The sequence below is a fragment of a genome, unplaced genomic scaffold (assembly GCF_019419815.1).
Source record: "Pyrus x bretschneideri cultivar Hongxiangsu unplaced genomic scaffold, Pyrus_bretschneideri_v1 Contig6, whole genome shotgun sequence".
Classification (NCBI taxonomy): Eukaryota; Viridiplantae; Streptophyta; class Magnoliopsida; order Rosales; family Rosaceae; genus Pyrus; species Pyrus x bretschneideri.
The window spans coordinates 1,369,649-1,396,370 of NW_025999798.1; the positions used below are offsets into that span (position 1 = coordinate 1,369,649).

At 38.2% G+C, this 26,722-nt stretch overlaps 4 protein-coding genes, 1 long non-coding RNA gene and 1 pseudogene across 7 annotated transcripts; 3 read left to right on the forward strand and 3 right to left on the reverse strand.

Moving 5' to 3' along the window:
• Window positions 1–151: 151 nt before the first annotated feature.
• On the reverse strand, window positions 152–2,031 carry LOC125467976 (protein SPIRAL1-like 1). Of its 2 annotated transcripts, none has more exons than XM_048572151.1 (3): window positions 1,877–2,031; window positions 749–1,028; window positions 152–488 (listed from the first exon to the last, which is right to left on the reverse strand). In XM_048572151.1, exons 2-3 carry the CDS (start codon window positions 1,001–1,003, stop codon window positions 405–407), a joined length of 339 nt encoding a protein of 112 aa, XP_048428108.1. In that variant the 5' UTR covers window positions 1,004–1,028; window positions 1,877–2,031; the 3' UTR covers window positions 152–404. The 2 variants fall into 2 exon arrangements, with proteins under 2 accessions (XP_048428108.1, XP_048428109.1); XM_048572152.1 differs by having other exon boundaries at window positions 749–1,036; window positions 1,878–2,022.
• A 1,736-nt stretch (window positions 2,032–3,767) lies between these two features.
• On the reverse strand, window positions 3,768–6,625 carry LOC103947262 (putative methylesterase 11, chloroplastic). The gene is made up of 5 exons (XM_009358144.3): window positions 6,132–6,625; window positions 5,004–5,240; window positions 4,570–4,713; window positions 4,327–4,458; window positions 3,768–4,229 (listed from the first exon to the last, which is right to left on the reverse strand). Exons 1-5 carry the CDS (start codon window positions 6,513–6,515, stop codon window positions 3,951–3,953), a joined length of 1,176 nt encoding a protein of 391 aa, XP_009356419.2. The 5' UTR covers window positions 6,516–6,625; the 3' UTR covers window positions 3,768–3,950.
• A 1,208-nt stretch (window positions 6,626–7,833) lies between these two features.
• On the reverse strand, window positions 7,834–15,079 carry LOC125471350 (annotated as a pseudogene).
• Window positions 9,713–10,861, forward strand: LOC125471280. 2 transcript variants are annotated; one of them, XR_007253555.1, is made up of 3 exons: window positions 9,713–9,858; window positions 10,271–10,404; window positions 10,504–10,861. It is a non-coding gene; the product is annotated as an uncharacterized LOC125471280 (long non-coding RNA). The 2 variants fall into 2 exon arrangements; XR_007253556.1 differs by having other exon boundaries at window positions 10,509–10,861.
• A 1,292-nt stretch (window positions 15,080–16,371) lies between the features above and the next one.
• LOC125471295 (nuclear transport factor 2-like) lies at window positions 16,372–18,917 on the forward strand. Its single transcript, XM_048571545.1, has 8 exons — window positions 16,372–16,548; window positions 16,892–17,171; window positions 17,261–17,505; window positions 17,595–17,751; window positions 17,885–18,006; window positions 18,098–18,215; window positions 18,308–18,367; window positions 18,404–18,917. Exons 1-8 carry the CDS (start codon window positions 16,372–16,374, stop codon window positions 18,616–18,618), a joined length of 1,374 nt encoding a protein of 457 aa, XP_048427502.1. The 3' UTR covers window positions 18,619–18,917.
• A 4,123-nt stretch (window positions 18,918–23,040) lies between these two features.
• On the forward strand, window positions 23,041–26,282 carry LOC103947260 (ninja-family protein AFP3). Its single transcript, XM_018647470.2, has 2 exons — window positions 23,041–24,187; window positions 25,720–26,282. The coding sequence occupies exons 1-2, from the start codon at window positions 23,428–23,430 to the stop codon at window positions 26,142–26,144; spliced, it is 1,185 nt and encodes a 394-aa protein (XP_018502986.2). The 5' UTR covers window positions 23,041–23,427; the 3' UTR covers window positions 26,145–26,282.
• The last annotated feature ends 440 nt before the right edge of the window (window positions 26,283–26,722 follow it).

A 26,722-nucleotide genomic window follows, 5' to 3' on the forward strand; every position in this document is an offset into this window, starting at 1 on the left:
ATCAACAACTCCTTTTTTCTCTTAATTTAAGCATTCTTTTCGGAAAAATGCAACCGAGAAGCGTAAATGCAAACTCCGTAGGCGTGACCCCGTCCATCCCCGGCCAGGCACGGCGTTTCCAATCATAATCCAACTTAGAAGACAACAGGAATGACCATGTAAAGATGGAGAAGAGAAATTAATCACCGAGAAAATTTCGGTTTGTCCATGAAAACGAAATCTGTATCAGATGGTTTATCCATCTACAATAGATCATTCTTGACTGAATGATCCCAACAACCACAAGACCTATATTACATCACAGAATCCATAGAGACTTCCATTGTTTATATAACGGATGAAGGCATTGCCTCGTCCAGAATAGAGGTTTCACAAAACTCAACAATACGAAAGGCATGTCCGTCTCAGTTACCACCCGGTCCACCAAAGAGGTAACCCAGCGAAGATCCACCGCCTGGGGCAGCATGGACCTTGGTCGAGGGTCGATCCTGCGCGCAGGGAGAATCAATATGAACATCAAAATAACACAAATTGTGCATAAAATAGAACGAAAACACTGTACCAAACAATGAAGAAGGATAAGCCAAATTCCAGCAGGCTATATAAATTGTTTCAGTGAACAAATTATAAACACCAAGATATTTGGATAATAATTAAAAAGACAATGAAATATTGGAAGATTCATTGGGGTGTAACCATGTAATTAAACTAGGTTTTGTCTAAACCCCAACAATGAGGAGGATCATACCGTTATGAAGTTTCCGGTGTTCTGGCCATCTGCACGCATGTAGTTGTTTGTAGAGGTGCTATGGATACCAGCAGGAATCGCCTTGGTGATATCAACTGGTTCAGGAGCAGGAGCAGGAGCAACAGGCTTGGAAGCAGGCTCATCTGGAACTGGCGCAGCTTGAGCATTGTTGGCAGCTGGTTTTGGAGCCTCTCCACTCCCAAAAAGATAGTTCAAAGAACTTTGTCCCCCACCGCTGCTAACTCCACGACCCATGTTCTGCAACTTCTTCAAGATAACCCTACACCCGTACATTACAAACAGATGCTTAGAGTGGAATTCCGGAATAAAGAACAAAATTGCAAGAAACTATACCGATGACTCCTAATTGACGCCTCAAACAGTAAAGGATATACCTACAGGAACAATTATCACAATAACTTTGTCACTACTTGCCTCAGTGTCACGAAATACTTTGAAATCAAAACACCCTAACATGATCTAAACCATTGATCCATTTTATAAATCGAACCATTCACAAGAAACCCAAACGAGAAGGAAAAAACAAAAATCTTAGAGTCTGCACCATGAACTTCAAGGTTGGGTTCTGCCTTCGTCACAAAAAAGGCTCAGCTTTTCGATGTTTATCTGATAGACCAACTAATTCAATTTCTCCTTATTTTCTAATGATTTCTTCACAATTTCTAAAACCCAATTGATCAGTTCAGCCAAATTACACAAACAGAAGTTCAATTTAGCAAAATGCAGGCTCACCCGAAGAAACATTTTCAGTTTAAAAAATCGAAAACAGACAGATCCACGATCAACAGTTCATCCTAGAAATCTCAAAAACCAAAAGCAAAAGAAACGTCTCAGTCTAGCACTACCACAAATCAAAACATACATATATAGATCTACCAAATGAAATGCACCCCAAAATTCTAATGATTCCATCAAATAATTTCACCTAAAAACCCACCGATTAAATATCAAAATTATCCACTAGGAAAAGCATCAAATCAAGCACAGTAAAATTGGGTTCTAAAATAGCGAGAAATTGAAAGCGAAATGCAGCGATTGAATCATGGAAGTCAAAATCCGAGAAGGGAGGCAGAGATCTAGGGTTAGAGAGAGGGGCGCGTAGGGTACCTGGTTGTTGGGATCAGATCTGGGAGGGAGAGCTGTGGAAGCAGAGAGTGTTGAGCTACTCGAGACACAGAAAAACTATACGCCCCTTCAAGGCGTTATATAAACATATCAGCGCAGGTACGCTGTCACTGTTTTCCAATTTTTATTTTATTATTTTTGGAATTATCCAGATTTTCTTTATTAAATATTTCAATTTTCACAAATTTAAACCCTACCCCAAAAAAATAAATAGGGTCAATATTTGGTGGAAATTTGCAATATTAATCTTACTGAAATTGAATCGAGCATCTTGGTTCTCTACTTCTTTACTTTTTCAGACATTTTATTTTCTTTTTTGAAACAAACGCTACATGATGCAAAAAATGATAATTAAACAATGGGATTTACTGTTAGACGAAAATTTAAATATGAATCGTTGATCATATATTTAAATGAAAATCTATTTTTTACCGCTTCAGTTGATTGTGACACAGAACTCTAGGTCATCTCCAATCGAAGGAGGGCCAAAGGGCTCTCTTTAGCCCTATAGTCTTGCAAGAAATTATATTTTAAGAAACAGTGTTAAGTCATATTTTATATCATCTCCAACTGAGAGGGCCAAACATAGCACTTTGACAAAAAATCATCTCCAACTGAGAGGGCCCAAGGGCCATTGACCAAACATAATTTATTATTTTAATTAAATTAATATGATTAATTAAATTAAACTACCATATTAAAATAAGGTTTTTGAACATATTTTGAGTGCTACTTATCGCAAAATGAATAAGCCTCCGGATTTCTTATCTTTATATAATCTCAATAATTTTTTGGATATGATTTCGAATGACACGCGTTGCTAACGTGAGTAACTCTCTATATTTCTTATCTTTATGTAATCTCAGTAATTTTTCGAATAGGATTTCGAGTGACACGTGTCTCTAAAATGAGTAACTCTCCAGATTTCTTATCTTTATGTAATCTTAATAACTTTTTGGATATGATTTCAAGTGCCACATATTGAGATGTAATTGGCTGTGCAAATTTTAGATATGATTCTTATCTACGTGATACTTCTTATTTTCAACCTTCAATGTTGTAGGAATGGTGTAAGTATTTATAGGAAAAAAAGTTAAATTCCAACGATAACCTGGCGTTAGCTAGCCCTTGCTAGCTGGCGTCATGCTGACGTTAGATAACTGTTGGCATTCAAATGGGCTGAGCTGGAAGGCTGACAAAATGTCAAGCTTGGCATTCTAGAGCTGGAAAGCTGGCAAAATGTCAAGCTTGACATTCTAGAGCTGGAAAGCTGGCAAAATGTCAAGCTTGACATTCTGGCTGGAAATGGCCAGCTCGTTGGCCTGATTTGGTGGTTTAGGCCCAGTGGGGCCCACAAACCCTTTGGCCTAGTCTTCGGTTGGAGACGATTTTCGTGTCATTTAGAACTATTTTTAGCTTTATGACCATTTGGTCGGGTCGGTTGGAAATGGCCTAACAAGAGATATTTCCACTGTCAAGGATTTTTGCCTTTTATTTAATTTTTTATTTCTCTTAATTGCTTTTTTATCTAATATGGAAAAACTTATACATATTTCGTTTGCATTTTTTATTAGTTTAATATATAGCCAGTAATTATGGACAAAACATTATGCCTTTTTTTTTTTTTTTTTTTTGGGGAAAAAAACGTTATGCCAGTTTGGCATCTGATGTAACCTACTAACCTCCTTGCTTTGTACTTTCCGGTTTGTCCGCCATGCAGCAGAGAGATTTTTTAATGTGTCATGAACAAGTTCGGTACATTAATCAATTATATTATGACACTTGATGGATTAAGTTGTATTCTCGGCACATTAAAAAAATTTATCTGTGCATCAAGTGTAAAACCATAATTACCAAATTACCATTCAAGTGGTAAAGTATAAAAAATACACATGATGCTCCCTTGCCATTTTTCATATATCATATATTTTCGATGTTACGAATATTTTCTCACGGATGACAGTTAGTTGAATAAATTAAACAAAGTTTTATTTTTTATACATTCCCTTCCACTATGTGTACTGAAGCCTATGTGATTTGGCAGATCAGCTCATGCCTACACTGGAGGAAGTTGTGATATCTCTACTAATATCCTATGCAAAGCCTGTGGCCTTGAGAAAAAGGGTGCATGATCGGAGCCCTTAAGCCGGAAAACCTGTTCCGGTGGGTTGGATTCGGTCATGGCTTCTTGTAATGGAACGGTTATGGCATGATCTTCTTGAGTCACTACGAAAAACCGCCTGACAGCGCCGTAGTTCTCGTCGGAAAGAGAAAGCTTCTCTGTTACTGGTGCAAAGGGGATTGGCCTCATTGAGACTGATGCCAGTGCAACATCCTGGTTTGGATGAAGGAGGACGAAAATTAGCTTCGATATCAAACGGAAAAAACTAACTGATTAGCGCTTGAGCTCTGTTGTAGTTTATACAACGTACCTTTGCAGGACTTTGATTGAACAATAAGTCTTCGGACAGTTTTTTGTCAAGAGTAATAGCACTAGGAGGCTGATCCTTCCCATTGGCATACAAGAATCTCTGAGCCTGTCGCATGAGATCGTTCGATCCAGTCTGCGTTAAGATTAACAGGATTAATTAGTTTGGTTTATGAAGATTAACAAAAAATTATCTGTAGAAATATGATACTAATTATGTTATTATTGTGTGGATTGGAGGGCAAACCTGTTGAGCAAAGAGATTAAGAGTGGTCTGCCCACTGGTTAACATTGCTGCACAAATAAATATGGCTTTTGCAATTTTAGATGGAAACAACTCCATTGCATATGAGATACATGTGCCACCAAAATCATGTCCAACCAAAATCACCTGCATTTTAGAGGAAGGAAAATAAATTATTACTATACACAAAGCGTCCGACTACAATACAAACTGAATATGAACACCTAAAATTCAATAATTATGGAATGCAAATTGAGTGGTGCACACCACTTCAACGGTCCACTACATCATTTGATTAGTCGATATGACCATCAAATGTGTTATGTACTTGTGTTCGTACTTAATACGCGTTTGTACCCTAAACCCGAGAGAGAGAGAGAGAGAGAGAGAGAGAGAGAGAGAGGGAGGGAGGGAGGGAGGGAGGGAGGGGAGCAAACCTTCTTCCCAACCCCAAGATTCTCAAGGATGTCAGTGAGTGGCTTGACATATTGTGCAAGACTTGTAATGTTGTTTGTATCAAATGAGTGAACTCCAGAACCGGTCAGGTCAACTGCATCAACTTTGAACCCACTTTCTTCCAAAAGTGTCATGGTTTTGTACCAGCACCAAGCACCAAAGCCACCACCATGAACTAGGATAAAATGATTGGTTTCCAGTTCATCAGTCTTCACGTCCTACAAACACAAAAATTGACTATATATATATAGGTTTACACTTTTGAAAATTGTTGAAGCAGAAAAGGACTGATTAACAAGCCAAATTAACTAGTCCCATAACGTTAAAATCATCATGTGCTAGGCCACATATAAGTTTTTTCGCTTTCATTTGATCATATTAGAATATTGCTCGAATAAAAAAGAACTTATTTTCGACCGTTATTGACAATTATCTTCATTATTTTTTAAACACTGATTAACCCTGATCTATCTCAAATTTTCGACGCAAAGCTTTGAATTAATCAAACCTATATGTTTATGAGCTGAAATATTCGCCTTCCTTCAAAATCTTGATGCAGCCGGCCAAAAATGAAAAATCATTCCATAGAATGGAAGGTGATGTAATGTCCTTTAATTGTAGTTGACCAATGATAAAATATGTTTTCAATTTTTCCCTCATGTGAAAAGGCAATAAAGGGGCTAACCGTTGTCTCTTGAGATTATCAGCTCGTTTGAAAGTGTTTTGAATGAAAATGTTTATGGAATCAATTTTTAGTAAAAACACAATTGAATTCTAGAAAATAAAAAACATTTTCTCTAAACACTTTCAGTCATTTTAAAAGCGCTTCCAAACGAACCCTTTGTCTTTTCGAACTTTAAAAAATTAAATTAAGGGTGGTTGTTTTGTACGGCACACCAACACCAAACGCGGTAGTACACAACCGAACACAATGTTTGACTTTTGTTTGCAAAATCCATTCGGCCTATTCATGCCGAACTTAAACGAACAAATCGTCCGTTTTCAACCGGAAAAAGTGCTTAATATTGGGCAGTTTTTTACCGAACAAAAATGAGAACGTTTGGATTACTATAAACAGAGATTAAAAACAAAAGATTAACATGTCAAACCTGCTTATCAACAAGCTCAAGAGGCTGAAATCCGAGAGTATCCGACCGCAAACGCTGCCTAGAGCTCGAGCTCTTCGCGAACCCCTGATTCTTAGGAGCCGGAGAGGGATACACAACGGAAGTGGACCGGTTAAACAGTTGCGAAGAACCGCCGTTCTTCTGGACGTTCTGGAACAGCAGAACAGCCTCCCTTGCTTGTTGCTGAAGCAACAAGTCATCAGCATCGGAAAGCCGCTCTTTCTTCTTGGTCGAACCGTTTACCGATCTTCTAGTACTACCAGCGGAAGCCAAGGACGGCGAAGAGTACGTTGGCCGCTTCGAGGGGTTTCGGATCAAGTTTCTGGGCTTGTGCGCCGGCGAGAAGCATGCCATTGAGTTCCCCATTGGTGCAGTAGTCTTCAGATGTGAGAGAGACTTGAAAAGTTGTTGTGTGATTTATGTGCGTTGTTGACGATGTAGGAGGAGAATGTAAAGAGGGGAACACAAAGTTTGACCGAATTGTAAAGTATTAAAATACTAATCTGAGAGGTGTGACAAAATATTTGCATTATTTGAAGGTTCATGGAAGGGGAAAGGGATCCTCTTCGGATCCACTCATATCCTAACTGTTCATCGTACATCGTATGGTCAATTTTCAAATACTATTTGTGTTTAATTTTAAATAAAAAAAATCAGTTGATTTATGACCGCACGATGAACAATGAATGACTAAGATACGAGAATCCCTAAAATCCTCATAATTTGAATCCGATAGGATCCAAATCCCATGAAAGGTAATTAATATATTTTGAATTTTTAAACAAAGAGGACATTCTTCTGGCAATTTATGTCCTTTCTCTATTTTCATATGTTTTTAGTTGTTTTCACACAAGCTTACGGTGGAAAATGAGAAAAATTAAGGAAAATATCTGTGGTACTACTGAAGAGAAGACTAAACTTGTATCTGGAAAGAGAAATTTGAGTATTCCTCTAACAATTTTGGTTCAATTTGAGCTTTGGAACTTATGCGCGCATTGATTCCTGAATTTTTTACGTCGTAGAGTGTAGAGCAATAGTCATTTTCGGCAAATTTGTTAACACTTCTATCCCTTACTTTTCCTTAAAACCTTGTATTTCGAATGAGAGTTTTAACAGAAATATTCAAAATGATCATTGCTTCACATTGTGACTTGTTCAAAACTAATATTCTTCAAAAATGTGAATTTTACCACATATTTGTACTACCATTCGTACTATCTCTCTAATAGAGATGAAATCCACATATGTTGGTGAGCCCTTCCTGTTTTAAAAAATTGTATAAATAATAAGACAAATATATGATAAGTATAACATTACTCTATATTTTTAAATCAAATTAAGCTAAAATTCGAGACTAGTGCCCTGATTTAAAAAAAAAAAAAAAAAAAAAAAAAAAACTAAAGAATTTAAGTATTCATTTTTCCAAGCCAATTTATTTTGACCAAATGTGTCGGTTAGATTAGGAGGGAATGCATTAATATTTGCTCTGGCTTTCTCAGATTTACTAGAAATCGTGGCATCATAACTGAATTGAGTTGAACGATGACTTTTTAAATTTTCTTTTGACTTTATATGCTTAGCTTACGAAATTTCTCTGATTTAAACTACTGTAACATGCAGGAGATTGGCTCCGATATGACTGTAGGGGCCAGCCACATTGCCCCAGCTGACCGGCCTAACTCTGTTTGCAAGTCAAACTTTCACATTGGATACTCAAAAGTTAAAACTAAAGTAATGCAATTGACAAGTTGTTGAGAGCATGAATGTCACATCGAAAAAATTCTCGAAATCATTGACCTCTTGTTGCATTGTAACTGCAACACAAGAAAGTAAAGGGGATCCGACACGGATTTAGTTCAGCTTTAGATGGTTAGCATCGACAGCATGTTCTCCGAACGCTATGACAGCACTTCTCGTCATTTTCGCAATTGTGAAGCCGTTGCAGGGGGCTGCTTGGCTGGACAGGATTAAGCTCTTCATGAAGGCTCTAGTTCATAGGCCGGTCAGCATCTGACGTCCAAGCCACCGATTCTGCAATCGCTCCTTACTCTGTTGCACGTCAGGATCAGGCATGAAGAAAAGCGAATGGCGATAGAGCTTTCAAACAAATCATCTGAGATTCTGAGCCATGCCTGCATGTAATATGGTACTAAGTAAGAACTTCATAAAAACTAAGAAAAAATTCGCTGCAGATTGTGCAGCCAACAATGGGATCTTTGCATAATCCAATAAGCATACCTCTTCGCGCTACATTCAGTTCTGCATGGGATAGAATTGAGAAGCAAGCTCAGTTAACCACAAAAAGTCGATTCTAGTTGTGTTGCGGATGAATTTTCTACCAGTTTCGACCAGTTCGTTGCAAATTAGGCACTCTGGTCTATTCCTTATTACGGAAGATGGGTGGATAGAAACCACCTCACCATTTGCTAAAGCCCTGTCATTTGATTGATTAACTGTGAGAGGTCGTACATCAATCCAAGAGAGAATTAAAAATACACGTAGAAGGGTACAAGCTTTGGAGCGTAAAAGAAACCAGCCAAAAGAATTTCAGAACATGTCAAGGTAAGTTCAAGACCTGTATGTTCCATCAGGCTGCATTGAGGAAGAAAGAAGTGGCAAGACATCTGCAAAACTGAAGCACATCATCCCCACAAGAGGTGATACGAAGACCCATTTGTTCAACATGTCCAATGAATTTGTCTGCAAACAAACATCTATTAAATTTAGCGAAGCTAATTACTTCAATCTACACCATAATGGACACACTGAACTTCCAAAACAGGGGCACAAAATCCAGTCTGATTGTGTGAGACCAGCAGAAACGTGTCTATAACTTAAGAAGGAAGAGAAATAACCAACCTGTGAATGTCACGAGCATTTGTCAAGGAGCGACTATGAATGAAATTATCCTTGCACCATTTCCAGAAAGCTTTTTCACGCTTCTCTTTACTAAGACCTGATCTCTTGTCCAAGAACTCATTGGATGCTCGATATACCTTAACCAAAGTGAGGTGGTCTCCCTCTGGACTTGCAAAGGATTTCTGTGCAGTTCTCACCTGACAACAGGAAGAAATGTATAGCAAGTTAGAGTAGTACTGTAAAAGACAACAGTTCACCGTATTGTGAGATCATGAAAGAGAAGTATAACTACATTATATAATCTATGAGAAATTAACAGGAGACAAATAGGTAATGCTTCATATGCAAATACCTCTTCTATTTGTCACGGGGATTAAAAAATATTGATCCCACAGAGAGCATTGCAACACTTGTCAACATCTCTTCCAGGCAATTGAATTCACTTGCTACAATTAGAGCCCTTGAATAAACAGGGTCTAAGGTAGCGTTTGGTACGCGGGACGGGACGGAACGGAGTGGGACGAGACGTTCCGTCCCACGTTTGGTGAGCCTAAAATGGGTGGAACACGCTGTTCCACGGGACAAGTTTTGAGTGATTTTTGGTTCCACCTCTCCCCCCTGGAACGACTTGTTCCACGTTCGTGGGACGCAAATTTATAACATTTTAAGACAAAAATACCCCTTGTCTTTTTCAATATTTACACCATCCAAATCCTAAATCCTTGCTGCTCTCTCTTCCCGTAGACTTCCTCCTCATCCTTCTTCTTCATCCTCTCCCATAGCCGTCGACTGCACCCAGCCAGCACGCAGCAGCACGGAGCCACTACCGTCGCACTGCAGATTGACCCAAGTATGCGATTAATGTCTTTTGTTGCTGATTTGGGTTGTGTTAATTACGGGGTTTTGTTAATTATCAGATTTGATTTGTTAATTACTGGGTTTTGTTAAGATTTGTGCAACTGGGAGTGCGAGTGCATTCTTCGCTGGGTTTTAGGTTGGACGGGCCATGCTGGGGTTTAGGCAATGAAAACCGTGGATGGGGTTTGGGCGGAAACAAGGTTGTTTTTCTACTGGGGATTTTGGGGCAATTGATGGTGATGATATCCATGGATTTCCAGAAGAAATTGATGAATAAATAATATTATTAATTAGGTTCTTGAAAAAAAAAAATGGAAAAAAAAAAACAAGAAAGAAATTGATTGAAAGTTCCTATGATTGTATTGGGTTTTGATTGAAATAATTGACATGTTGATCTTAATTAGGTGGAGGTTCAAGTGGGGAAGTTGTATTGTGTGAGTAAGTGGGGAAGTTGTATTGTGTGAGTAAGGCTGCTGTTTTACCTATTAACATTGAGGATGCTGCTCGGAGTGATATCGAAATCGAAAAGGCTTTGCAGGTACATTTAGATGATTTATTTTGAAATGGATTATTGAAGCTTTGTTAAGCTTTCTGGGACTTTCTCTCTTAGTACATGTATATTCGTTGCTGGTTCAAGTGAAGGTGGAGCTGCTGTTTTTAGACTCAACTACAAGGGTCAAGATGCCTGCCTTGCCCAGTCACCTCAGCTTCACAAGCAAATGGCTATACGTGGTGACTTCGGTCGTATTTTTGAGATTGGTCCTGTTTTTAGAGCTGAGGACTCCTTTACCCATAGGCATTTGTGTGAGTTCACTGGCCTTGATGTTGAGATGGAGATCAAGAGGCACTACTTTGAGGTAGAATTAGTAATTTTTTAGGCATTTGTTTACCTTTACCGCCGTATATGACGATGTATGTTAACTTATGGTGCAATTATATGCTTGTTTGTTCTGGTCATGCATGATCATTAAACTTATATATTTTTCAACATTGCATGGCAACCATGACCATATAGACAGAACCAGCCATCTCATTCATGCTAACCATCTCATCACTTCCAATATTTACTAGCTCAAGGAAGTCTGGCTTCATCAACCTAAATCATAGAAGAATTACAAATTTTAAAGGGGTTTGCAAGTGGAACACAACATATACCTAATAAAATTTGGACCAAGAAAAACAAATAATGGATAAGCATATAGTGTTAAAATTTGAACAAGTTAAAAAAAAAAAAAAAACAAAAAACAAAAAAAAAAAGTCTCATCCCGTTCCACGCATAAATATTGTACCAAACAACAAACGGAACATGGGTATTTTAGTCATTTTTATCTTTTGGTTCCGTTCCGTCCATGTGCTGCCAAACGCAGAACGGAACAATCATCCCGTTCCACGCATAAATATTGTACCAAACAACAAACGGAACATGGGTATTTTAGTCATTTTTATCTTTTGGTTCCGTTCCGTCCATGTGCTGCCAAACGCAGAACGGAACAATCGTCCCGTTCCGTCTTGCTCGTACCAAACATAACACGGAACATCCATTCTGTCCCGTCCCGTTCCGTCCCGTCCTGTCCTGTCCTGTCCCGTTCCGTCCCGTCCCGTCTGCGTACCAAACGGTACCTAAGGGAAGGCCAGCCATTTGGATTCCAACTGGATTTGACAATTTGCAGTCATCTGTCAAAGCACCCAGTATGAACAATTGCTCCAGTGATTTGACAATAGCCGACCTGTTCAAATAAGATTCATGTATGATAAAATTCTCTGGAGATGAGAAAGCAATATTTATTAAAAGAACTAACTGCTTGACAAAAAAACAAATATTGCTTTCTACCATCAACATCTAGCCACAAAAGGCATCATAAGAAAAAGTAACAAAACCTATCCGAGATTTTACCTTGACGGTTTTTCTATGAAGTCAAACCCAGTGCCTTTGTCGAATCCTCAAGTTTCCCAAATTGGTCTTCTGGGTAGAGGCGGAAGCATTTCCCTGGTCCTTCTCTCCCTGCACGCCCACTGCAGAGTGAAGTTATTTGTCATACAAAGTTATAGTTCTTAATCATCAGTTCAAATATCCACAGGTCATAAACTAAATTTAACGATATGATATTGCAGTGTATAGAAGTGTTAAATTGAGCTGCCAAAGAAATCTGACAATTCGTATAACATATATATAAATAAATTACTTCAATTATCTTTGAAACTGATAATTTTATTTTTATGAATTCTTGTTAGATCCCCCTGACCAGCTATGCTTACCTTCTTTGAAGAGCCTGTGCTTTTGAAATTGGGACAACAACCAAAGATTCCAACCTTTTGTTTGGATCATAGTAACGTGCTTTTACAAACCCAGGATCTACAACATACTTGATTCCAGATATTGTCAATGATGTCTCAGCAATATTTGTTACCAATATTACCTAACAGGAAAATTACAGAATCGAGATCACCAAATGAATATGTATCAGAAACCTTCCTTTTCCAACAATGTGTAGATTTTCCCCATGATCAAGTCCATGAAAAGAACAACTTTACACAAACACATATGCAAGATACGATACACAAACCAAAAGTGTAGACAATTAGAAGAAGCTCGAATTATATGATTAGTTATAGAAAATTTTTCATTAATTAACCTAAAAAATAATTTATTATGAAACAAAAATAATTAAAAAAAAAAAACACTTTAATTTAGGAGCAAAATTGGCAATAAAAAGGGGGTGAGGTGAGTGATTGAATATCTTGGGGGTGACATTGCTCTTCACTTGACAACTTGTTATGCAACAGTCACAAAATATCTTGATGCTTCCTATTCATATTTAAAAGCCAATGGACATCATTAAGTTACCTTACGAAATCCAGAAGGGGCTTGTGCAAAAACTCGCATTTGATATTCTGACGAAAGAGATGAGTATATAGGAACAGCTAATAGTTTTTTACTGTTTTCTGGCAACTGTTTAATTCTTTCTTTGACTAGTCTTTCTGCAGATTCAATTTCTTCTTGACCCGTCAAAAATACAAGTATATCACCAGGTCCCTGCTTCAGATGAATCTAACACCACAATTATACAAATAAGTTATATTACAAGAACATGTACATTATTTAGGAATACATGGCCCTTCTCCGATGAATCTAACACTAAATACTGATGAAGGCACTAAATACCTGCAACATTGTGGTTAACGAAGCATCTAGATAATCTTGTACAGCTCTTGCACCTCCGAAGTACTCAGCAAATTTTTTTGCATCCAAACTGGCAGACATGATAATTAACTTCAACGGGGTCCTTCCTTGGTATTTATTGAGAAAATGGAAGACCTGAGCACCGTTTTCTTTCAAAGGCACGTCATTATTTGTATTTTGGAGGTTGTTGAGGGATTGACCTTGCTTTTTGTACATTTTTCAGCAAGCCTAGTAGCACATCAATCTGGACATTTCTCTCATGAGCTTCATCAATAATTATGTCTGAATACCTAGAGAGATATGGATCCAATAGTGCTTCCCTGGAAGTGCGCCAACCGTTATATCAGTTCATAAAAATTATATAGCTATGCCAAAATCTAGATCTAGACAGACAACAACACGGTTTTACACCAACGGAAAGAAACTATTTTTTTGCGGAGATATGTCTCTATATGCCGAAATTGATTGTTAAGTATGTTAATTGAGCTTCTAGATGAAATTCCTAGGGAGAAAGCATTTGCCTAAACAAGTTATTTGTTAATTGAGCTTCTAGATGAAATTCCTAGGGAGAAAGCATTTGCCTAAACAAGTTATTCACCAAATTTACCTCAGTAGCAATCCATCTGTCATGTACTTTATCCTTGTCGAACTAGACGTCACATCTCAAATCTGATGGAGTAACCAACTTTTTGACCCAAATTAACACCACATTCCTCAGCAACCCGTTTTGCCACAGTCATCGCAGCCACACGCCTCGGTTGAGTTACCCCAATGACTTTTCCGTCCCCGGAAAACCCAGCATTGAACAAAAACTGAGGTAATTCTAGAGAAACAAAAAAGAGATTATACCACAGGAAAAAACAACATCAAGCTGAAAGCTCAGAACTACAAAATCCAAACAAATACAGATATTCGAAACAAAACAATCTGCACATAAATACATATTCAATGATGCATTTGTAAAACTTACACAGAATATATAAAAGAATTACATACGTGTCGTTTTTCCGCTTCCCGTTTCGCCAACAATAATCAAAGTATCGTTCTTCCGAACCTCCTCGATTAGCCGTTTTTCAACTAGTAATCAAGCAACACCAGTAATTATACTCCTAAGATAATCACTATACAGAAACAAAAACTAATTAGTCTCAGATTAAACTCAGAAACATATCCAAATTAAGAAAGCTGCTGCAGCAAATGCCCGTAAACTAAAACCAAACTTACCACTCGAAGTTACCTGCCAATAGATGATATAGCCCAAGGCCCCTTGATCCTAGAAAGAACACCTGGAATTGAACCCAAACAGCACTCTCCCAGCAACTGCAGAAGGACTTCGCCATCGTTCTCATCACTACCAATATCTATTCCACCAAAGATTTCACCTTTCAAAAACAACATTACAGTAGAATCAAAATTCAATATCCAACAGCAAGAAAACTTAAACAAAATGCAATGCTACAGAAAAAAAGAAGAAGGAGAAACTCAAAAACAACTGCATACCATTATAAACAAGGATATTCTTGGCCGAATCTATCAATGGCTGAACTACAAGGCTTACTCCCCTGAGCTGCAAAGTGGCACCCAGGAAGTGCAACTCAGCAGACGAACAGGGAACGGTGCTGAAATGGGTATGCAAATGAGGTGTTCGACCATTTTCCAAATAGAAACAATTGCCTTCATCGCCTTCGCAACGCGACTCCTCCTTTACTTCCCCCTCAATGGAAGACACAATTTCTCGCACCGGGAGACGATTCAAAATGGGTGAATGGAGAAGAAGCTTCGTGCTGCCTAAGCTATCGGGACCCCTCCTCCGTAAAGCTTCTCTGAGGTCGTCAATGTCGAATGCAAGCTCCTCAGTACCAACAATGTCAGTTAGCTAAATTGTGAAGCCAAAAAGCTTTGATTTTTCATGGAAAAACAGAATAAGAAGGAGACTGACTTGATCGGAGTTGAGGACTGGAAGTGTGGAATTGAGAAATAGGGAAGATAGATGAAAACGAATGCCGCGAATGATCAAAGCGATTCCGCACATTTCTATTGGTGTATGATTGCCACCCACACTAAACCCTAATTTTTTAAATTTTGGGGGTTTGACTGTTGCTATTATACATTTGCTCCCAGCAACATGGCATAAAGCACCAATCATAGCCGTTAGATCATAAACTTTTCCATTATTTAAACCAATCAAGGTCGTCAAGTTTAAATTTTTGTACAATATTAATTTACAGAGTAAATTGTAGCAATTGTTCTTTAATTTTAATCAAATTGGAGTAATGGTCTTTTAAATAAAAATTCATTATCATTGGTCCCTCAATTCATCAAAACATGTAGCTATGGTCATTTTCGTCAACTTCGTCAGAATTTTGTCAAAATGAGTTATATTGGAAGGACCATTGCTACAATTGGGTTAAAGTTGAGGGATCATTGATTCAATTGAGTTAAAATTAAGGGACCATTTCTCTAGTTTAATTAAAATTGAAGTACCAATGGTAATAAATTTTTAGTTAAGAAATCATAGTTGCACATTTTGATGAGTTGATAGTTCAATAGTAATAAATTTTTAGTTAAGGGATCATTGCTCTAATTGATTTAAAATTAAGGGATCATTACTACAATTTACTCTAATTTACATGGGCGGAAAGGTGTTAATTCTTGCTAACAACATGAATTCAAACTTCATCAGTGGCTAATCTAACGTTTAATATGGCAAAATTCATCCTTTGATAAAATAAAAAAATAAAAAAAAACTCTCCCGAATTGCAAAAATACGAAAAATTCCCTCCAACTCCAGGAAAAGGCAGTTGGCGAGAGAGGAGAACAAATCGTAGGAAAACCCAAACAAATCGCCTACAATAAATCTCAACCTTCACATCTCCAGATTCTCCAGACCAATTACTACTCTCTCTCTCTCTCTCTCTCTCTCTCTCTCTCTCATTTTCTCTCTCCTCTCTGGAGTTGGAGACCCGCAGCGCTTCTTTGGCCCGCACACTCCGACCTGCTGCCGTCATCTGGTGCATTTCGACTCCTCTCTTCTGGGTCGTTGAGTTTTTTAATTGATTGCATTGTATTGTGAACCGACGGGTGTGATTGTTTGAACCCGATTCTGCTGCGTCTTACTGTTCATAGTTTTCGGATCCGACTTTTGTTTTCTTTGCTATTTGATTTAAATACTTGTTTGTTTTTGCAAGGGTTTCTGATTCGTGACGTAAAGTCTGTAGATTTGGGTCCAGAAACAAAACAAAAACAAAAAGATTGTAAATTTGGATCATATCATTTTTATTTAATTCCGTTATAAAATTTAACAATACCTTTGTAGTTGCAGAGATGGCAAATCAATCAGAAAACCGACCTACAGCAACGGACGTGGGCAATATTTTCATAAACCAATATTATGATTTCTTTCAAAACGATTCTCAGGTGCTCCATAAATTTTACCAGGAGTCAAGTGTGCTATCTCGTCCTGGACCAGATGGTTCGACGACGACAGTGACAACTATGGAAGTATGTCTTGTAAAAAGTTTACTAGTTTCTTTACAGATTCTCATTACCTTGTGATTTTAAGATAAACGGTATGACACGAAAAGACATGAACACGACAAACTCAACCTGTTTGCCAGCCCTATTGGGAATTGGTTGGGGCATTAGATTGTTAATATGGTGGCCTTTAGCTGTTCTTTCTTGCTTCTTTTGCCTGCATTGGTCTTTGGCAGCTTTAGTTGTTAAAAAATTTCATGTTGGTATTCTCTATTAGCTCAAAATTTAGGGGTGTTTAAGCAGCATGTTTGTGTTGACCAGAGGTCTCGTGCGTATTCTGATGATTTAATCGGTCTTTGTTTTGAAATAGGGCATTGAGAGCATGCTACTGTCCATGGGCTACCAGAATTATGGTGATTTAGAGATATCAACCACTGATTCTCAGTTTTCATTCAATGGTGGAGTGATTGTTTTAGTGACTGGGTATTTAACTGGGGGTGACAACGTGCGAAGAAATTTTACTCAAACTTTCTTTCTAGCCCCGCAACACAACGGATACTTTGTCTTGAACGATATCTTTAAATATGTGGATTTTGTGCCAAGTAATGTCGATGAAAATACACCACAAGCGCCTGTGCCCTCCAACCATGGTATGTTATATTGTATAGGTGCTGGTTTGCTGGTTGGTTGTTGCTTCACTTTTTGGTAAACAGATTATTTATGGATATTATGGTATCAGTTGTTACAGAGCCCGCTGCAGTTGCTGATCAGCCCGTGGTCAGTCAAACTACGTCTGTGGAGGTTGAAAATACTAATGGAAAGAGAGGGAATGATGTGATGGAAAATGTTCCGGAACCTGTTACTAAATATAGTGTTAGTGCTGATGATCCCATTGAATCAAGACGGAGTGTTGCCCAGAAAGAAACGGAAGCCACAGCTTCTATCACCCAGAATGATGCTCCGAAGAAGTCTTTTGCAGCAGTGGTGGGTTATTGTTTGGGATATCTTGTAGTTGGTACTTGGCATCACTAGACTTCTACTTATGTATATTATCTTATTGTTTCTTGGTTCAGGTGACTGCTTTGAGTGAGAATAAAGCTCCATTCGTTGTGAGGACACCTGCACCCAAACCTGCACCCAAACCTGTTGAGCAACCGCGTGCACCTGGAACGCCTGAAGCTTTAACTCCCCGAAACAACACTGCTATGGAAAAGAATAATGTCCCTGCAGGTTGATATTCCTTTTACGGTGTAGTATTAACATTCACCTGTTTTGTCTCTGCCAATATACGAGGTGTTACATAACTTTCTCGCTGTTGGGAAAAAGTATTCATACTTTGTACCCTTCTTATTTACTGTTGCAGTTAAGTCTCATGCCATTTTCGTCGCCAAGTTGCCCATGGATGCGACTCGTGAAGAACTGGAGAAGATATTCAAGCCTTACGGACCCATCAAGCGCAACGGGATTCAAGTTAGAAGCAATTGGGTATGCTTTACGTTTTGTGTGTACTCTTCTTGAATTGACCCTTTTGGTTTATTGCTACTTACTCCTTGCACATTACACTTTGCGTATCCAGAATCAGGAAAACTGTTTTGGGTTTGTGGAATTTGAATCTGCTGACTCCATGCAACGTGCGCTTAAGGGATCTCCGATCAAATGCGGCGAATGTGAGCTACACGTTGAAGAGAGACGAGGCAAGTCGAAACGTCATTCATTGCTTCCTCAATCACGTGCATTTCTCTTGTACAAAATTCAAATATTCTCACGATCTATTTTATTCACACAGCCGGCGACAAAGGAAGGTTCTCATCAGGAAGGGGTGGCTACCGAAATGACAACTTTAGGGGCCGCGAGAACTATGGGCGTGATAATTACACTGAAGGCCGCGGGAACTATAATGGAGGCCGCGGGAACTACAGCGGAGGCCGTGGTTATGGAAGAGATGATCAGGAGAAGAGGGGCGAATATCGTGAATTCTCTGGTGGTCCAGCAGCTAGGGGGAATGCCGGGCGCAATGCAGAAGGTTATCAGAACCAGAAGTCTTACCAGAATGGAGGAAAAGCTCCTCGTCAAACGGCGAAATCTGCTGCTGCTTAAATTAGACTAAGGAACTTAAAACATAAGAAGCTTATTTACTTGAGAGATTTCATACAGAAGGCATTAATTTTTGGTAGGCACAAGTTAGAGAGCGGCCATGTTACTTGGGAGGACTTTGACCTCACTGAGTTTTCCCCAGTTTTATTATTATTCTCTCTCTTGTTTTTTGGTCTGAAAAATGTTTGAACAAGCAATGGTCCTGAAAGGTTCACTATTGCATTTTGAAGCCCATTTACTCTGCAATGTAGACAAAAATGGAATTGTGAGGTTGGGAAATTTTATTTAAATCCATGTAACCTATTTCTACATCTAATTTAGTTTAAATATTAATTGTCTATTTTACCTTATTGCATAATTACTATTAAATACAAAATGAAATTAATAATAAAACTCAAATTTGTCAATAAACTCAAACATTGTTAAAACTCTAATAGCTCTTTTAGAGAAAAACAAATTTTTTTTTTATTGATGGATGGCGATTTTGAAGTTTAGAATTCTCCAACCAAGGTATGACTCAATTTACGAAATTTTTGTTCGTCTGATTTCAATTTTTTAGAGTTTATAAGATGAGTATTTTTAATTTTACATGTACTAAATTAGTATTTACAAATTCACACAAACAGTAATGTTTCTGACATTCAAACACCAGAGACTAACCAAGATGCATCTTGAAATACAATATAATTCACTATAATTTGTAGCCTTTGATATCTTGCAGGTAAGTAAGTCTTGTGTCTACAACTTATGTGCTTGTAAATTAATATGTGTGCCACAAATCTTAGGCTGGTGGTGGTTGTCTTGCATCTTTTAAGGCGTTGGTTAGACTTGTACAGTGGTAGTGGATCGGTTGGAATTTCATAAGCAAAATTTGCAATTGATATGCGAGTGTGCAGTTTCGAAATTACAGAGATATTATCTTGTCAAACAAACAGTAATGTTTTCAAACAAACCCAATTTGATTACTAGTGCTCCATGCACTTCATGAAGCATATAGAAAGATTCCTATGAAAAGGTATGGTAACAGACACATATGCTCATGAAACAGAGACCACACTGAGAGAGATGGTGATACATGGTTTTTTGTCGACATCTATAAAAGTGTCAGTGTTGTCATCAGCCATGGCTGAATTCACACCTCAATTCTCACTATTCATTTCCAAACGGCGTAAATATAGAGTTATAAATCAAATGGGTGTAAAAATAAATTCACATATTGAATTGAATTTATAGGGGTATATTAGGTAATAAATTTGGGTTTAGAGAAACATTATTAGTAGTTTAGTTAAAAATCAAATGGATGCAAAGAATAAGTTGGATGTAGAGATAAGGTTATACATGTTTAAATAAAATTTCCCTAATTATTATTGGAAGTTTCATATTTATGCTGCTGATTTTCCATCATATGTTTTTTGGTCTAAAAATGCACGTCAAGTAGATTTGTGTGTAATTAGTCATGTTATCGTATACAATATAATTCTAATTATATTAGATTATCGCTTGAACGATTGAGTCGTGACATAACGAAAAATATTACTTTTTCGTGGCTAGAAGATAACGAATTCAAATGATGTGAAAAGTGGTTGATAATTTTTCCGACACGAGTCTTTTTAGTTTAAGGTCGCCCTTCTTTTTGTCGCTCGAATAAAAGATACAGGTGCTTGTGGCCTTTGCTGGTGCCACGCTTTCCTTCAACTTGCGGGGATGGATACAATACCTTTCCAGACAGTGCACGTAGCAGCAGGGGTATTTTAGTCCTTTCGGACATGGTGCAAGACACACCTGTGTGTAACTGTGAATTGCGAACACGTGGCGACCAGAAGTGTCGGAGAATCTTTCGTCGCTCCACGTCAACATCAAGTACGTGTCGTATCAGATCATCATCTCTACAAGATCGCCTTCTTTATTGTCCCTTTTTTTTCATCTCTTTCTTGACCATTTTTCTCTTTTTTTCTCTTTTTCCTTTTTGCTTCCTATTATCTGTTTCATGGCATTTCTTTTGGGTTTTTGAATTTTTATTTTGAATCAAGGTTTAATAATTGAAAAAGCATCAATTTTCTTATAATTAATTCAAGAAATTGATTATTAGCAGAAAATTAGTATTATTATTTCAAAAATCTTATTTTCGCTTCAAATTTTTTATAATTAAAAAAATATATTCGTGAAGAGTGCAAAATAATTTTTAAAATGCTAGTAAAAGTTATCTTACTTCGCACTATTTTGTTTATTCTATTTATTAAAAAATGAATAAATTGACATTTTAACCTTTGATAAATGTATTTTAATTTTTTTTAAGAAACAATATTTTATCCACTAAGAGTGAGAAAGTAGGTTAAGTCTCATAATGAATTAGCAATAATATGATTCAAATTCGACTTTAGCGATAATTGAACCTAAAACCTTTCACTTACAAGTTAAGAGAAGTACCACTATAATATAGTAGTAAGTAACAATTGTATTTTAATTTTAGAATACTAGATTTAAAGTGCAAATTTTTGTAAAAGAGAGCATGATTAGGCTCTTAAAGCGCAAAATAACTCCTCTTATTTTTCGGTTGATTAAATAGAAATTCTTTTGACAAAAGAAAAATGAAAAAGGTTAGCTTAAAAATTACAGAGAACACGTCACTCAGTATTACTATTTGATGATATTTTTTTCATTTTGAAATAAGAGGTTTTAGGTTTAAATATCAAATTAGATTGCTCAATGTGTGATTTTGTCCAACTCTTCATTCTTTTAATGTAAAAATATCGATGTACCAAAAAAAATAAAAATACGGGGAATAAGGGGGGGACCACCCATCCACTTCCACGTCCGGCCTTACACGTAGCACCACCTAATTCTTTTACTATTTACAAGGTAGGAAACTGCCACTTGCCACTGTGGGTCCCGCTTTGTTACTCATGAATAACGTGATAAGACATGTTTCTTGTTTGGAAGCACGTGCATCACACTCTACTCGCCTGATCTCTCCTTTCTTCCTCGTTGACTTTTTTGGTAATAAATGTTGACTACACCGTCATACTTTTGAAATTGGTAGAAACTTCAAAGTTCGCCCGTCAACTTGCGCGCTATTTCTTTTACTAGAAGATAAAAGTGCCAAGCGTATCTCGTTATCTAACACCAGATGAATCCCACACACTGTAAATTTAAAAAGTTTGAAAAAAAATATATACAAAAACAGAGAAATTAGAGTGAAATGCGAGAAAGTAAAAGAAAAAAAAAATGTGGATTTAAAAAAGAAAATTAGAAATGTTATGGTGATATGTAACAGACGATTTTTTTTATATAATTGCTCTAGATTATGATGCGTAATTTAACCATTTTCAAATCTATATGTTTAGTAGACACGAAAAGCAGGAATCTGATGCCTCTGTTCATTTATAAATTGTATTTTTCTTTTTCATGTCTCCATAATTTATAATGAGATTTTAACATTCTGGAACGCCAATTATCATATATATTAACAACCATGCGTGTTTTCTTGTTTTTTAATAGTCTACTTGGTAGACTCAAGAAAAGACACTAGTGAAACGACAAATTAAAAAAACGGCATGATTTATTATTTCGTTGTATCTTGGTAGGAGTTGTGCGATAATCTACCTATAAAGCACGACTATTGTAACTTAACCTAAAAAGCTATAATAAAAAATGGTTCCATGCTATACAGGTTCGGATTTGAAAAATAATATCTTACAAGTTATAACCTTAATTAATAATATAAAAACTCACAACAAATTAAATTATCAGATTTAAATCTGTTTAGTTAAGAAGATGATAGAGAGAAGAGTAATATCATGCTGTTAGTCAAATAATTGAAACGACAGCTATGGCCTTGAACACGATCAACAATAAACAAACACAAGTGGGCAAGTAGCGGAAGAGATATGTTCGATTATGTAATTTTATGATGTGCTCAAACCATTGCCGTAAAATATTATTATTTTACTCAAATTATATCATATTTTTTCTCGCACATTAACTATAGACCGTTTCTAAATAATAACACGTAAAATATAACAACACATGACGGTATTGTTCCGTTCATCCTCAAAATATTATCCAGCACGGCGGCGGCAGCAGCAGAAGAGTTTAACTAGACCCAAAACCTACGCCGAGGAACTTTACGAGGCCAAACCAGTCCCGCCCACGTGTCTCGTAAGCGCTGTCCATGTTAGACCGACACGTGGTTCTATCCCCCTTCTACATTCTCCTCCCGAAACGTGTCTCTGGAAGGACAGGTTACTGTTACTAGTGGAGAGACGACAAAAAGACAATGCCGGTCAGGCTACGTGTCGCCACACCATTCCTCAAATCAGCCACTTGGCTCCGCCCATGTAGTCTTCCTTGTCAGAACATCAAGGGCATTTTGGGAAATGCAACAGAAAATCGGCCCACAAACTCCCTCTCCGGTCTCTGCTTTTCTTTCTTTCCTCTTTCGTCTTCTCTCTTTTGTTTTTCTCTCGATTTTCATTTTTTTTTCTGAGCCAATTTTCTTCGGTATCCGTAATCTCGGATATCTCTCAACTCGGGAATTAAACTCGACCGAGTTGAAAACGGACGACTCATAAAGAAGCAGAGAGAGAGAGAGAGAGAGAGAGAGAGAGAGAGAGAGAGAAACGGCTTTCTTTGGTGGGTCGTTTCTGAATCGGATTTTGAACTTAGAGCTCCGAGCGTTGTCGTTCTGCCATCTTAAACAAGTTTCTGCTGATTCAGATCAAAGCTTCAACCTTTCGAATCTGCAGATACACATATATAGCTTCTGAAGCATATATACACACTCATATATATATATATATATCTGTTTTTTCCATGGGGGAAGCTAATGAAAGGAGAAGGAGAGCAATGGAAAATCTCTCTCTGGAAATGGATAAGTATCCGAGAGATTTGCTGCAGAGATTAATGTGCAGAAGCAACGACGCAACGACGCAGTTGCAATATGCAGAGGCTAACGAAGAAGAAGAGTCGGATGAGCTGGAGTTGAATCTCGGGCTTTCGTTGGGCGGCCGATTCGGGGTCGATAAGAGTGCCAAAAACAAGCTAATCCGATCTTCGTCGATTGCCGGAACGATGCCGTTTGTGAGGGACGACAACGAATCGACGGCGCCGTCGTACACGACGGGGCTGATGAGGACCTCTTCGCTTCCGGCGGAGACGGAGGAGGAGTGGAGGAAGAGGAAGGAGTTGCAGACGCTGAGGCGGTTGGTGGCGAAAAGGAGGAGGTCGGAGAAGCAGAGGAACTCAAAGGCCGAGAAAGAAGGGGGTTCTGTGGAGGAGGAGAAGTGCGAACTTGAGGGCTCAGTTGGGCCCAATTTGGCGGGTGGTAGGGGTAATCGGACGGCGGAGCCGCCTTTCGGGTTGCCTAGTTGGGTTGCGGCAGCAGTTGCTAGGCAAGCTGCTAGTGGCAGCGGTGGCGGTGGCGGAGTGGAAAAAAATGCATTCACGAAATTCAATGGTGAGATTTTGAGTGGGTTGCAAGGATTTGGAGGACAACCCAATTCGCAGGTCTCGGCGGAGTCACAAGGCGGAAGCTCGTCGGGGATGTCGGAATTGGAGAGTAAACCTCTTCCAGGTATTTCAATTTTTCTTAATTCTGTTTCTTAATCTGAATTTTGATGAATTTTTTTCGATTGAAATTCGGTTGTTAAGTGATTGGTTTTGCTTTGATTAGGTGGGTTTTTGTTTTGTTTTGTTTTGGACTAGGATTATACGAGTGTAGGGCAAGTCTGCTACATTAGAAGATGGCATCTTAGGTTGTTTTCCCATGTGGTCTTTCTCTTTTGTTCTTTGTTGTAGGATGAGGTGTTTTAATCACGTGTGTGCTCGCTCTCTTTAGTTAATGGAGTGCGATGCAAAGTTGGTTGCTTTTAAAATTTGGGAACAAGAAAGGGGACATGAGTTTCTCAGCTTAACACACCTAAACAGTTGTTTTCTGTTCGTTACGGTTTAGTTTCCAGAAAGTGATTGATCACACAGACTCAATTCGATATGAAACACAGACAGAGCTTTTGGTGGAAGCTCCCTTTGGAAAGGATGTGTCACCACCGTCGAGTTGATAGGGAAATATAGGTTTAGCTCAAAACTACAAACACTAAATGGAGGACATGGGGTAGCAACCGTAGGATGGTACCCGAAAGTTCACTTTATAACATCTCATGGTTGCTGGTTGTTAGCGAATAGGCCAACAACGCATATCAAGCTAAACTTTCTTAGAGCAAAACTCTTGTTAGAGCTAAAGCCTCTCCTTAGCATTGTTTTGAATTTGAAAAGGATGTGTCTTGTGGCTGCATTTTTGTAAGACGCAGGTAGGGATCGCTTTCGTTTCCAAGTGAGATTCAAGATGTAGCTGATCGGCGTTCACCTTCCACCCTCATGCATGATAGAATTTATCTGAGAATTTTCCAAGGGGAGCGGAAAATGATGTAGTAGTTATACAAGAATGTCGTTGCAGCACATGCTGCAGCAGCTGCACTGATCTCTAACCTGTCCAATAGTCTAGTTAGTTTCAAGGTAGGGCCGGATACGTGACAGAACGATTGTAATGTACCAAGCATTTTCTTGTATCTGTTACAAAACTGAGAAATGATGAGTTGGACCTTGTGGTACAAGTGACGACGATTCTGTAACTAAGGCAGTGCAGGGTGCAATTACCGCCAGTGATTCGTTCACCTGGATTGTGGACAAACTGAGATGCGGTATGAGCAATCTAGAGAAGTAAATATCAAACTTTATAGTGCTCTATGGAAGTTGTTTTCCATTTGATATTGCAGCCTAAACCGAGATGCAGAGCATTCTGACCAAAACGAAATATTGATTAGCCTATCCTAGGAACTGTACTCTTATGATGTAGTCAGGTAGTCTATGGAAGTAACTTTCTTGTCTGAAGCTGGCTTCTTTCTATCTGTCTTCGTCGATGTGAAAACCTTGTTGGGATGGATTGACATGTAGTTCAAGAGGCTCTTACCTGCAGTGTCTTCAAATTTCCAAATTTGCTAATGTGAATTTGAATGTTGAAATCATAGATTCCACAAACAGGTGAAGGAGAAGAAACAAAAGAGGTAACACTGCTACTTCTAACCTCATAGTTTTCCCTTCACATCACAGGAACCAGCAGCTGCGGTGAAGCAAGAAACCCTACACCCGCTAGCAACCAGTCGCTCCAAGAACGAAGTAATAATGCCGTTGGCTCTTCAGGCACAGGAACAACAGACGACGCATCCAGAACTCCCAAACCCGACATAGAGAGCCCGTCTAGGAAGCCAAATACGCAAGAAAACAGCAAAAGGGAAACGAGCAGGAACGGGATGGAGGACATGCCTTGTGTTTTCACGAAAGGGGACGGCCCAAATGGTAGAAAGGTTGAGGGAATTCTGTACCGATATGGGAAGGGAGAGGAAGTGAGAATAATGTGTATATGCCATGGAAGCTTTCTGTCTCCGGCAGAGTTCGTGAAGCATGCTGGAGGGAGCGATGTCACTAACCCACTTAGGCATATTGTTGTAAACCCAGCTGCCCCTTCCTTTTTGTAAACAAAAAGGAGAGAGATTTAAATTTGATATACATATTTTTTGTTTGTTTATTTATTTTTATCTTCGGTGAGTTCTAGATATGGAATTTAAATAAATTAATATCTATGCATAACAGCAGTGTGTTGCGTGTTCATGGTATCCGCGATTGTCTGCGCCTCTAAAATATAGCTTTCTTTTTACCTTAAGCTCTATATATTTCTCTTGTAAGTTTTGAAGAGACGAATATGGTGTCGTCGTCTTCTTACAACGTCTAGTTTCTCTTCTTTACGATCCAAAACACCCTGAATCCATTTCTTTTAATCAAGAATTGTTGTTCATGACGTTTGAACTCAGAATCTCCTCCAACAAAATGAAGACTGAATCGCATTAGACGAAACGATTGCACCCCCTAAAATTTATAAAATAGCTGTGGGTTTAGGTATCTTCCCTCTAATGACTTGTTGGGTAATAAGATCCTCTGCATGCTTGTGCTGTTTTATTTTTAAGGTTTAAAAAATAGTGTGCAACCTTTCTTTAGGACATTGTAATAATTTTCGTGACGTCTATTTTCCCTTCATACATACTTTTGTTTATTTTAA